At 56.3% G+C, this 13448-nt stretch overlaps 1 protein-coding gene across 8 annotated transcripts in view; it reads left to right on the forward strand.

Annotated features, from left to right (window-relative positions):
• The window catches only part of KDM6B (lysine demethylase 6B), a 103377-nt gene that overhangs the window by 66377 nt on the left and 23552 nt on the right, over positions 1-13448 (forward strand). For 7 of the 8 annotated variants that reach the window (XM_083472453.1, XM_083472458.1, XM_083472452.1 and 4 more), the window contains 5 exons: positions 59-226; positions 737-877; positions 2286-2612; positions 4118-6120; positions 12952-13078. In XM_083472453.1, the coding sequence (XP_083328579.1) occupies positions 59-226; positions 737-877; positions 2286-2612; positions 4118-6120; positions 12952-13078 (2766 nt within the window). The remainder of the gene's footprint in view (positions 1-58; positions 227-736; positions 878-2285; positions 2613-4117; positions 6121-12951; positions 13079-13448) is intronic. The other variant, XM_083472459.1, reaches the window with a different exon arrangement.

A 13448-nucleotide genomic window follows, 5' to 3' on the forward strand; every position in this document is an offset into this window, starting at 1 on the left:
AACGAAAATAACCCGTTGCAAATCCCTCTTTCCTCCCCGATTCTCCCCAAACTCCCAGAAGAGGAACTTCTCTGCCAAGCGCAACCCCCAGCTGAAGAGGCCTGGGCCGCCCATGGAGCCCCCCGTGGTCCAGCCAATCGCCCCAGTCCAGCACCCGCCACACCCGGGGCACGGGGAGGACATGCCCGCCCCCATGAAGAGGCGAAGGAGCACCAGTCCTGACCAGGTACAGCGGGTGGGGGTGGGAACCGTGGGTGCAAAAGGGACCGCCGCAAACCAGACCCACTGCCACGCTCCCGTCGCTCTGCTTGCTTGCGCCGCGGGGCCAGCCCTGATCCTGCCCCACGTACACTCTCTCACTTGGCACTGGCCTGGCTGCCTTCGCTTCGCTGCCCCGGCTCTTGCGAAAGGCCCCTGCGCCACTCGCAGGGCTCGCTGCTCAACGCTTTGCTCTGGGGGGGGGGCTGCCATTTTCTTGCATGAGCCGTTGCGGGGTGGGGGTGCTGTTTGAAGTTTCCTGGGGTGGTGGGGGGACACTTCCCTGACCCATTTTGGTTGGCCGCTCAGGTTTATTTCGCCGTACGAAGGTGGGATTTGGGGAAGGGGTTTGCCTCTTGCTTTTGGGCGCTGTGACCATCTCCCTCCATTTCTCTCTCCTTCCCCCTCTGCTTTTTCTGTCTCGCTGTCTCCCCCCTTCCTCTCCCCCCCTGCAAATCTCCACTCCTGGCGCATGCAGAATGGTAACGGGGTATGCCAGCACCCGCCAGGTGTCCCTGGCAACCCCCACTACCAGCTGCCCAAGCCGGGATTATGGAACCCCCTCCACGGAGACTCATGGGGGCAGGAGCGCAAGAACGTCGCTGCCCCAGAGAGACAAGTAAGGCTGCCCCCCACATCCCTGCATCCACCCCCTGCCCATGGACATCGGTCTGGCCTCTTTCACCACCGGGCAGGCGGAAACGCCCTCCCCCTGGTCAAAAATCTGGCTACCCTCGTACGTTTGCAATAATTAATGTCATTTAGTTCTTATCAGATAACTGGTGGCGTCCATTAGAGGGGCAATTGACCCTTCCCCTCCCCGCCTCTCTTTTGCCATCCTTGCTTTTGTATTCGTGGGCACTGTCAATATTTTGGGCATTTCCATATCCTAGAATCGGCTGCCTTTAAATTTAAAAACCCCCCACAAGTTTCTAGTTCTCATGGCTGTCCCTTGCAGAGGGAAGGGAGGGTAGGCTGGCTGGCTGGCTGGCGGGCTTGCTTGCTTGAGGGGCGCTTCAACACTTTGCTGTGCCTGCTCCATCCCCCCTCGCGGCGCTCTCGAATTCAGATCTGTCTGGGTTTGGGTTGCATGGGGGTGGAAGGCCCTGGGAAGCGGGTGGGGTGGGGTATCATCTTAACTGTTCCCACCCACCTCAGAGATGTGACCTCAACTCTGCCTCCAGTTCATGCGGAAATGCAAGAGTCCGAATGGTTACGTATCGGAAGGAAAAATTGGCCGTTCCCAAACCGGTGCCCTCTGGAGGTGTTGGACTACAACACCTATCAGTCCCTAGCCAGTGTGGCTGTTTTGAACTATAATTCCCATCAGTCCTCAGCCAGTATGGCCTTTTGGACTACAATTCCCATCAGTCCTCAGCCAATATGGCTGTTTTGGACTACAATTCCCATCAGTCCTCAGCAGTATGGCCTTTTGGACTACAATTCCCATCAGTCCTCAGCCAGTATGACCATTTGGACTATAATTCCCATCAGTCCTCAGCCAGTATGGCTGTTTTGGACTACAATTCCCATCAGTCCTCAGCAGTATGGCCTTTTGGACTACAATTCCCATCAGTCCTCAGCCAGTATGGCTGTTTTGGACTACAATTCCCATCAGTCCTCAGCAGTATGGCCTTTTGGACTACAATTCCCATCAGTCCTCAGCCAATATGGCTGTTTTGGACTACAATTCCCATCAGCCCTCAGCAGTATGGCCTTTTGGACTACAATTCCCATCAGTCCTCAGCCAGTATGGCCTTTTGGGCTACAATTCCCATCAGTCCTCAGCCAGTATGACCATTTGGACTACAGTTCCCATCAGTCCTCAGCCAGTATGGCCATTTTAGACTCCAACTCCCATCAGCCCCAGGGGGTTACTGGCTGGGGCTCAATCTAAAGGGCACCATTTTGGGAAAGGCTGATTTATGCATTATGTGAAGAACACCTGCGTTTCACAGAGTTGGGTGTTTTTTCCGGTTTTGGGGCCCCTCTCCTGACTTTTCTTGTCTTCCCCCTGTTCTCTTTAGGAGCAGAGGAACTCGGTGGCCCACCCCTTCCCCTACCCCTGCCCCGCCTACGGCTCCCACCCGCCCCCTCACCGCCTGCCGGCCATGGCCCCCAGCCCCCGCACCCCTCCAGCACACCGGCCCCCTCTCGACAGCCATGGCTGCCTGGCCCGGCCCAACGGAAGTGACCTTAGAGACGGCAGAGCCCCCCGGGTGCGGTCAGACTCCACTGCCACACCAGCAGCAACCACCGCCTGCGTGCCTTACGTCCCGCGCCCAAACCCCGGAGGAGGAACCACGGCCACCAGCAAGACCACCTCGCGGGGGCCACCGAACCCTGACTGCCTTGTGAGTGGGGGCGAGGGGGGCTCTCGCGGGGGTCCGGGAATCGGAGCAAGCGTCAGAAGGCCTCGGGCGCTGGCTCCCGGAACTGGCATCGCTAGATCAGTTTCGCCCACTTTTGTCGCATCAATTAAAACAGCCCCAGTTGCATTTTGAATAAACGTGCAATTGGTTGTTGCCGTTTTGGGTTTCATTATCCGTTTGTTTCATGAAATTTAGGCAGCGCTCTGTCGTAAGGACAGGGAAAAGTCGTAAGGAAAAGGGACGTGGGTGGTGCTGTGCGTTAAACCACAGAGCCTAGGACTTGCCGATCAGAAGGTCGGTGGTTCGAATCCCCACGACAGTGTGAGCTCCCGTCGCTCGGTCCCAGCTCCTGCCCACCTAGCAGTTCGAAAACACATCAAAGTGCAAGTAGATAAATAGGTACCGGTCCGGCGGGAAGGTAAACAGCGTTTCCGTGCGCTGCTCTGGTTCGCCAGAAGCGGCTTAGTCCTGCTGGCCACATGACCCGGAAGCTGTACGCCGGCTCCCTCAGACAGTAAAGTGTGATGAGCGCCGCAACCCCAGAGTCGGCCACAACTGGACCTAATGATCAGGGGTTCCTTTACCTTTACCTGTCGTAAGGAAAGAAATCTCTCAAGGCGCTTTACAAAAAATATAAAGTGAGCGAGGGAAAATCATGACACTAGTAATAACTCAGTTGGCAGAGCATGAGGCTATTGGGGTCATGCATTCGAATCCCACGTTGGGCGAATGATTCCTGCATTGCAGGGATTTGGGTCAGATGACCCTCATGGTTCTTTCCGACGCTACAGTTCTGTGATTCTGAGACATACAAAAGTTAAAATGCTAGAACAGATTAAAATCGCCTCAGCTTTCTAAGCACCCAGGTAGGCTTGTCTAAACAGGGACAAGGTGCCTGCTTGCTATCAATTGGCAGGGAGTTCCAGAATTTCATATGTGCTGCTGCACTAAACAACCAGGTTCTTATAAACGTGGAACGGGGATTACGTGGCAACAGTTCTGCCGATCGAAGCGGCAAAGTGGGGAAAGGCAGGTTCATAGGAAAACTAGTCGCCCGTTGTTAAGGGGTGTATATACTGATAGTAACACCTTGAACTTTGCCCGGCAGCAAATTGGCAACGGGCGCAGATCCCTGATCACGGGTGACATATGCTGACGAGGCCTCCCTCCTGTCAGCTGTTGTGCTGCAGCTTCCGGATCAAGGGCAGCCCCACAGAGAGGGGGCTGCACCATTTTATTGCGCTATTATCCGAGGGAGTTGCGCCAACAGCTGTTCTGAATAATGCTTTCTATAGGGTAGGGGTCGCTGAGGATGAGTCTAGGGCACGAAGCTGACCGGAGCAGAACGGCAGGACCCTGAGTCCGTTGACGGGCGGACAGTGTGTGAACAAGCCTGCTCTCTCGTGGGGTGAAGGAGTGAGCCGTAGGCCTGGGAGGTGGGGAGGACGATCCCTTCTGATTGGCTCTTCTTTCTGTCCATCCCGCAGGGTTCCGACCATTACCAAACGCCGGCATTGGAGCCATCCAGTCCCGCCCAGGAGAACGGGGGCCGCAAAGCCCCCTTGCAGCAGTCGCAGCAGCAGCCGCCACCGCCACCCCGGCCAGCTCCTTGCCTTGCCCCTCGCAACCTGCCCTGCTCTCGCATGCCTCCTCCTCCGCCCATCGCCAGGGGGCCTCCACCAGCAGTTGCACGGGCACCCACAGCTCCGCAGTGCCCACCACCCCCGCCCCCTCTGCCCCCACCTCCTCCGCCAGCACCCCCCTTGCCCTGGCTGAAGGGCCCGGCGTTCGGCAGCAAAGGAGGGGAAGCAAAAGCCAGCAGCGACCCCCTGGGGGATATTCTGTTTGGGTGCGGGGAGCTGCCGCCGCGGGGGGACGCTTCCCCTCTCGGGGCCTGCGACTCGGGGCACAGCTTCCAGGATTCCAACGCCAGCAGCCAGAACGGGCCCTTCTCACTCCCTGGAGAAGGGGCTGAGGAGAAGGCCAGCCCCCAAAGATCAGCCAGCCCTGAACCCACCCCGGCAGCCGCTGACTACTGGATGCCAGAGAGCACCCAGGAGGAGAAGGGCTCCGGCGGCGCCAGGGCCTCGGCCCCGGAGAGCCCCACGATTACCTCAGAAACCTTCGGGTCCCCGAAGAGCCCCCCTCAGCCGCCAACGCTGCCCCCGCCGCCCCCGCCACTGCCCCGGGCCTCCTATCCAAAGACGCCGGAGCCCTCGGCAGCGCCCCCCGCGGCGGAGCCCGCACACGAAAGGCTCTTTGGCTTTGCCAGCCCCCAGCTGGAGGACCAGTTCGAGGAGCCCCCCGAGTTTTCCAAGATCCTGCCGGACGGCCTGGCAAATATCATGAAGATGCTGGACGAGTCGATCCTGCGTGGGGAGGAGGAGCGTGAGGAGAGCTTTCCGCCGCCCCCGCCGCCTGCCCCGCTGCTCCCCAGCCCCCCGCCTTTGGCCAGACCAAAGCCCCCCGCCCCGTCCAACGCCTCCTTCGACTACCCCAAGCCACCGGGGCAGGACCCGCCGGAGCCGCCCTGCCTGTACCGCTACGGCAAGCGGGACCCGGAAGAGCGGCCCCAGGCGGCTGCCGCCACCGCCGGCGGGGCGGGCAAGTTCCCCCACCACAGCACGGCCTCCCTGCTGAAGTCGTTGGCCAACATGCTGGAAGGGCAGAAGCACTCCTACCGACCCAAGCCGCTGACACCCCCAGGTGCTAAGATCGCTTCTCCGGCCGGCGCCAGCCCGGGGGCCGCGCCCCACTTCTCTACCTCAAGCCAAGGCTGGGCCGCGGGAGCGATGGGGGAGCAGGCGGCCAGCTCTCCGCCCCCACCGCCCGCCCCCCGGCCCATCAAGACGGAGTCAGAGGTGCTGGAGGAAATCAGCCGGGCCTGCGAGACCTTGGTGGAGCGAGCGGAGAGGGAAAAGAGCCCTGCTTCTCCGGCCCCGGCGCCCCCCCTCCCACCCCCTCCCGCTCCCCTTTCCTCTCCCGTGATGCTGCCGCCCCTGCCACCCCCTCCTCCGGCTCCCGCCCAGCGCCCCAAGGACGAGTCCCGGAAGCGGGACCGGGAGCACCGGAGGCACCGCCGTTCCAGCAAGGACGGCTCGCGGCGGCACCGGGAAGGCAAGGCCCACAAAGAGAAGAACCGCCAGATCCTGGGCAGCCTCGATGTGCAGAGCTCGGAGAGCCAGGCGCGGGAGAACGGCGCCAAGCCGCCCCCGCCTCCCCCGGCCGCCCCGCAGCCTGAGCGCCGGCCGCCCCCCAGCAAGAAGGAGGAAGGGGCCGTCGGCACGGGCTCCACGGTGGTGTGCTCGGCCGACCTGCTGAAGCTGCGCTCGTTCACGGAAGGGCCGCCCAAGGAGCTGAAGATCCGGCTGATCAAGGTGGAGAGCGGAGACAAGGAGACGTTCATCGCCTCCGAGGTGGAAGAGCGCAGGATCCCCCTGGGCGAGCTCACCATCAACCATTCGGCGGCTGAAGTGGTGCGGGCCAGCAAGTGAGTGGCTGCCTTGTTTTTTAATTTTATTTCTTAAATCTGCATGCTGCTCTCCACCCGTAGATCTTGGGGCAGTTCACAACGTAAAAATCGCAATGTAAAAACCACAAAATGTATAGCAGAAAGATAATAATAATAATAATAATTTATACCCCGCCCTCCCCAGCCAAGGCCAGGCTCAGGGCGGCTAACAAGCGATAATAAGAACAAGTTGAATGAATACAACTTAAAAACAAAATTAAAATACAACATTAAAATATTGAAACATGAAAATATTAAAATGTAGCCTCATCGCAGGAGGAGAAAAGAAAAGAAAAAAGAAAGAGGGGGAGGGAATCAAATTGGCTCCAAGCCAAAGGCCAGGCGGAACAGCTCTGTCTTACAGGCCCTGCGGAAAGAAATCAGATCCTGCAGGGCCCTGGTCTCATGAGGCAGAGCGTTCCACCAGGCCGGAGCCAGTGTTGAAAAGGCCATGGTTCTGGTTGAAGCTAATCTAACTTCCTTAGGGCCCGGGATCTCTAGGGTGTTGCTACTTATGGACCTTGAGGCTCTCCATGGGGCATACCGGGAGAGGTGATCCGTAGGTGCAAGAGTCCTAGGCCGTGAAGGGCTTTAAAGGTCAAAACCAGCACCTTAAATCTGACCCTGTACTCCACCGGGAGCCAGTGTGGCTGGGAAAGCACTGGGTGAACATGCTCCCATGGCAGGGACCCCGTGAGGAGCCTCGCTGCAGCATCCTGCACCCGCTGGAGTTTCTGGGACAGCTTCAAGGGCAGCCCTGCGTAGAGCGAATTACAGTAGTCAAGCCTGGAGGTGACCGTCGCATGGATCACTGTGAACAACAAACCAATAATCCCTGCTCCCTCTTTCCGTTCTGCTCCTGGTATCAAAGCACAGTGCATCAGCGCACTGCTCTGGGGTGTGTCTTGCAGGCTTTTCCGAAATCTCTCGCTCGTGAGCTCCCTAGGTTTCCTGTGTGCTGAGAACGCCTTGCCTCCAAACCGAGGCGGAGAGCTTGGAAGCTCTTTTCCTGCCAGATGACCCAACCGAATCTGGCACAAAAAGAGCTTGTTTTGAACTACAACTCCCAGCAGCCAGTAGGGAATGATGGGAGTTGTTGTCTGGCGTCACCCGGAAGGCTGCAAGTTCCTAGCCACCCAGCTTGAATGAGCACACTTGGACAACACTTTGGTCTAAACCACTGAGCCTCTTGGGCTTGCCGATCAGAAGGTCAGCGGTTCGAATCCCCGTGACGGGGTGAGCTCCCGTTGCTCCGTCCCAGCTCCTGCCAACCTAGTAGTTTAAAACCACGCCAGTGCAAGTAGATAAATAGGTACCACTCTGGCGGGAAGGTAAATGGCGTTTCTGTGCGCTCTGGTTTCTATCACGGTGTCCTGTTGCGCCAGAAGCGGTTTAGATATGCTGGCCACATGAACCGGAAAGCTGTCTGTGGACACACGCCGGCTCCCTCGGCCTGAAAGCGAGATGAGCGCCACAACCCCATAGTCGCCTTTGACTGGACTTAATGGTCCAGGGGTCCTTTACCTTTACTGTTTCTTACTTGGGCAACCAGGAGGGGCTGGATTTCCTGAGGAGTCCCATATGGCCTGGAATCTCTCTTATTCTAGCCTGCATTTTTTAAAAAAATAAATAAATTTTTGGGCAGAATTCTGGCTGCGCTGCACTGATTCCCCACCCCCATTGTTTGGAACCTTACATAGCTGCCGCTTGCTAGCTTCCAAAATTATTTTAGGCACGAATGAGGGCTAGAAGCTTGTCCCTTATTTAAAAGCGAAACACCTTGGTCGCAAGATGCGCCTGACTTTTTCCCCCCTTGCCGTTTCTCCTGCGACGTGGTAGAGTGTCACATTTTGATGTTGGGAAAAGGCCTTCCTCTTGGGGGGTGGGCCTCCTCTGGTGTGTTCTGCCCCCTTCCTTTTGGGAATGGCCTCTTGCGGGTTCATCCTCAAACTTGCCAAGGTTGTGTGGCCAACTCCAGGACCCTGTGGCCTTGCGGCTGGGGAAAAGATGCCCAGTGGGGTTTGGGAGGTGGGGTGCGTGGCAGGGTTGAGTGGCAGGGGGCATTCAGCCAAGGAATGGGTTTGGGTGGGTGTGGGTCAAGCCAGGCATGGCATAGAGGTACACAGGAAGCGTCCTCCTAAAGCAGCGGTTCCCAACCTGTGGTCCCCAGATGTTGTTGGACTACAACTCCCATCATCCCTGAGCTCTGGACTTGCTAGCTAGGGGTGATGGGAGTTGTAGTTCAACAACATCTGGGGACCCGCAGGTTGAGAAAAGCTGTCCTAAAGCATGGGTAGGCAAACTAAGGCCCCGGGGGCCAGATCCCGCCCAATCACCTTCTCAATCTGGCCCGTGGACGGTCCGGGAATCAGTGTGTTTTTATATGAGTAGAACGTGTCCTTTTATTTAAAATTCCTCTCTGGGTTATTTGTGGGGCACAGGAATTCGTTCATTCCCCCCCCCAAATGTAGTCCGGCCCCCCACAAGGTCTGAGGGACAGTGGACTGGCCCCCTGTCAGACCATTGGCCTACTCTGACTGGCACCAGTGGCTGGGCATCTCTGCCAGCCCTGCCCAGAGACGCCGCTGAGGATTATAATTTTTATTATTCATTCCATTTATATACCGCCCCTTATCCAAAGATCCCAGGGCAGCGTGCAACAGCAAGAACGTAATTCATGCAGTGTAATAACAAAAGCACAACACATAGCATGTTAATAAAATAATCACAGTAACAGTGCCCCTCCCACATTGAGCAGGCCGTAGATTTAATGGCTGAAGGCCTGGGTAAAGGGGAACGTTTTCGTCTGGTGCCTAAAGCCCTGTACAGTGGTACCTCGGGTTAAGTACTTAATTCATTCCAGAGGTCCGTTCTTAACCTGAAACTGTTCTTAACCTGAAGCACCACTTTAGCTAATGGGGCCTCCTGCTGCCACCGCGCGATTTCTGTTCTCATCCTGAAGCAAAGTTTTTAACCTGAGGTACTATTTCTGGCTAAGGGACATGGGTGGCGCTGTGGGTTAAACCACAGAGCCTAGGACTTGCCGATCAGAAGGTCGGCGGTTCAAATCCCTGCGACGGGGCGAGTTCCCGTTGCTCGGTCCCAGCTCCTGCCAACCTAGCAGTTCGAAAGCACATCAAAGTGCAAGTAGATAAATAGGTACCGCTCCGGCGGGAAGGTAAACGGCGTTTCTGTGCGCTGCTGTGGTTCGCCAGAAGCGGCTTAGTCATGCTGGCCACATGACCCGGAAGCTGTACGCCGGCTCCCTTGGCCAGTAAAGTGAGATGAGCGCCACAACCCCAGAGTTGGCCATGACTGGACCTAATGGTCAGGGGCCCCTTTACCCTTTACCTTTACTATTTCTGGGTTAGCGGAGTCTGTAACCTGAAGCGTATGTAACCCGAGGAATCACTGTACAGTCCTACCTCGGGTTACGAACACTGCGGGTCGTGCGTTTTTGGGTTGCGGACCGCGCTGAACCCGGAAGTACCGGAATGTGTTACTTCTGGGTTTCGGAGCATGCACAGAAGCACAAAATGACCTCACGTGCATGCGCAGGCACAGCGCTTCAGGCTGAGAACGCTGCGGGTTGCAAACGTGCCTCCCGCACGGATCACGTTTCCAACCCAAGATATGACTGTAATGCCTGTGCCAGGTGAGCCTTTCTGGGCCGAGGAGCCACCGCAGAAAAGGCCCTGTTCTCGTGTTGCCACCCTCTGGACCTCTCGTGCAGGGGGCACACAAAGAAGGGGCTTGCGTGATGATCTCAGGGTCCGGGTCGGTCCGTATGGGTCCTTGCAGTATTGCGGTCCTGAGCCATGTCAGGCTTTACGACACCAGCACTTTGAATTGGGCCCAGAAACTTAATCAGCAGCCGGACCGGGATTGCACCTGGAATTTTCCGCCTGCGAGGCAGACGCTCTGCCAACTGGGCTGCAGCCCTGCCCCTAAGATACCTGGAAGACCTGTTCCTTTAAACCTGGCCAGCCCTAGAGCACTTGCAAATCAGGGCACGCCACGGTCAGTTTTTAAGAGCACACCTGGTGTGCAGCAGAGAGGGGAGCGTTGCTCAGCGTCCCCACTCCTGCCTCCTCCCTCTGTCTCCCGCACCCCTCCGCTTCCCCCACGCTGGGCTCAATTTCCGGGGGTGGTGGGGGTCTTTGGAGAAAGAGCTGGGTAGAGACTGAATGAGCAGACCAATTTGCAGCATGGCTCGAGAGCTCGGAAGCCCTTTCAAAACTCTTTCAAAACTCTTGGCAGCGTGGTTGGTTTGGAGCGAAGGTGGCTGCAGATATCCCGGTTGCAGATATCTGCATCACGAATGGGAGGGGTATATTGTCTCTCTGGGGCAGAGGGAGCCCTATGGGAGACTGGAGGAGGAGGGAGGAGGAGGAGTAAGGCAGACCTGATAAGGGAGGCAGCTGTGCGGAATGGAGGGTGTCGGAGCGCGTTGCGTGCCGGACGGCTTCCCCGAAAAGTTCTGTTCCCGGAGGGCTTGGTCTGTCTTCTTTTTTTCTCCAGAAAAGTAGCTCCGTCCGCTCCTCTTTGCAAACTCCCGGGGCAGGCTTGGGGGCAAGGGTCAGCCCAGATAAGGGCCTTGGCAGCCGGAGGGAGGCAAGGAGGCCTTGGGGTTTGAAACGGAGGAAAGGGAAGACTCTGAGTGGGACGCAGGGCCCCACCGAACAGGGGCCAAAAGCCATCCCTCCCCTGCCCCAGTGGGCAGCGGTTGCCCCTTCCCACGTTCCCTCCAGCAGGCGAAACTTTGCCAGATAGGTAAACGCAATATTGTGCCCTCTAAGCCCACCGTTGCTGCAGTGGGGGGGGGGGGTCTCTGGTTTGAGGCAGTCGCTTGGCACGTGCTCTAGGGCACCCTTCTCGTCTAGGGGTGCCACGACTGGCCTTGACTAATTTGTGGGGTGTTTGCAGGGAAGCATTGAGCGGGAATAGAATCGCCCCAGGCTGTTAAAGGCAGAGTGTCAGGTTTTTCCGGGGAACCTTTCCCAGGTCCAGGGGCCACATTTCATTCTGGGAGGCCTCCTGAGGGCCACATGCCTAGTGGTGGATGCACTCCAGTGAGGGGGGGGGCACTAGAGTTTTTTGGGGGGCAGGAAGATACATCTGGTGTGTAGGCAACATGTTTTGTGGCAGAGTTTTATGTTTCTAGTGCTGCAAACTGCTTTGGTATATGCACGTATATTTACAATTATACTGCTAGCATCAGTCTTTTTTATAAAATAGAATAGATAAATGTGATGGGCCTGCTAACTGCTTGCATTCACGAGGCCTCCTGGGATGGTTCACTAGGAAAGGGCTGATCCACCAGTAAGGCGTGTCATTTTAGAGGGGAGTTTTTTTGGAAATTTCTTCAGTGAGGGGTCTTTTTGGAGTCGGGAGGATTTTAAACTTGCTTTTATTTCTGGGGTTGGGCAACATTTAGCTTGGTAAGTCTACGTTTGATGAAGAAGTACGTAAAGTGCTTTCGGGAAACGGAAGAATTTTCATTTTACCTTCTGAAAATGCCTAATAATAATAAGAATAGAATAGAATATAACTGCAACTACTTGGCGATCATTTTTAATTATTTCTTTGCAGTTTTAGTGGCCAAGCAAAACTAAATCATATTAACTGATATAGCTATTGAATTCCCAAGTCACATGGCAACTTTTTTGCACCCCTCATTTTTGGAATTTGAATGGCAGACGGAAGGAGCTGTTGCCCCCTTGAGGCTGCCCACAGACTCTCCACTGCCCCTTTTCTCTGGGCAGTTTGGGGCTTTGAGCTGGGTGTTCATCACTATGCAGATGATACCCAGCTCTACCTCCCTTTCAAATCGGAACCAGTGAAGGCAGTGAAGGCCCTGTGTGAGTGTCTGGAGGCGGTTGGAGGATGGATGGTGGCTAACAGATTGAGGTTGAATCCTGACAAGACAGTAGTACGGTTCTTGGGGGACAGGGGGCGGGTGGGGGTGGGGGACTCCCTGGTCCTGAATGGGGCAACTGTGCCCCTGAAGGACCAGGTGCGCAGCCTGGGAGTCATTCTGGACTCACAGCTGTCCATGGAGGTGCAGGTCAGTTCTGTGTCTACCAGCTCCATCTGATACGCAGGATGAGACCCTCCCTGCCCGCAGACTGTCTCGCCAGAGTGGCGCATGCTCTGGTTATCTCTCGCTTGGACTACTGCAATGTGCTCTACGTGGGGCTACCTTTGAAGGTGACTCGGAAACTACAGTTAATCCAGAATGCGGCAGCTAGACTGGTGACTAGGAGTGGCCACCGAGACCACATAACACCGGTCTAGAAAGACCTACATTGGCTCCCAGTACGTTTCCGAGCACAATTTCAAGTGTTGGTGCTGACTTTAAAACCCTAAACAGCCTCAAAGGCCCAGTAGACCTGAAGGAGCGTCTCCACCCCCATCATTCTTTCCGGACGCTGAGGTCCAGCTCCGAGGGCCTTCTGGCGGTTCCCTCCCTGTGAGAAGTGAGGTTACAGGGAACCAGGCAGAGGGCCTTCTTGGTGGTGGCGCCCGCCCTGTGGAACACCCTCCCAGGAGATGTCAAGGAAATAAACAACTATCTGACTTTTAGAAGGCATCTGAAGGCAGACTTGTTCAGGGAAGTGTTTAATGTTTGATGTTTTATCATTTTTAAAATATTCTGTTGGGAGCCACCCAGAGTGGCTGGGGAAACCCTGCCAGATGGGTGGGGTATAAATAATAAACTATTATTATTATTATTATTATTATTATTATTATTATTATTATTATTATTATCCACCGCTGACTCTCCGGCTTCCCTCATCCTTCTTCCAGGCATGCCAAGGTGAAAGGGAAGTTCAAGGAGTCTTACTTGCTGCCCAGCCACTCGGTCAAACCTCACATCAACGTGGACGAAAAGCTCCCTCGCGAAAAGCTCAACCCCCCGACCCCCAGCATATACGTGAGTCCCAGTTTTGCGGGGTGACGGGGAGAGGGCAAAGGGAGAATTTTGTTGGGCCTCTCTGAGAGGGATTGACTGGGGAGGGGGCGTTGATAAATGGTACTGCACCAGCACTGGGTTCGAATTCGTGACGACGTACAGGCAACATCACAAGGTTCTAGCCCTCTTGGCTTCAGAGGGGAGTTAACCTGGTAAAATTCCAGGAGGTCAGAGGGAGCCGGGCACGGCTTTCCTACGGCTGGCAGAAGCTGCACTGGAGGAGCAGCAAGGAGCGACTTGCTGCAATTCCAGCTGCAGAATCCGCCCCTCCGTGGTGCGATTCCCTGAAGCGCATGGGGGTGATGCCCCCTGCACCCACTGACACCCCCCA

This window comes from Podarcis liolepis (assembly GCF_965112155.1).
Source record: "Podarcis liolepis genome assembly, chromosome: 13".
Classification (NCBI taxonomy): Eukaryota; Metazoa; Chordata; class Lepidosauria; order Squamata; family Lacertidae; genus Podarcis; species Podarcis liolepis.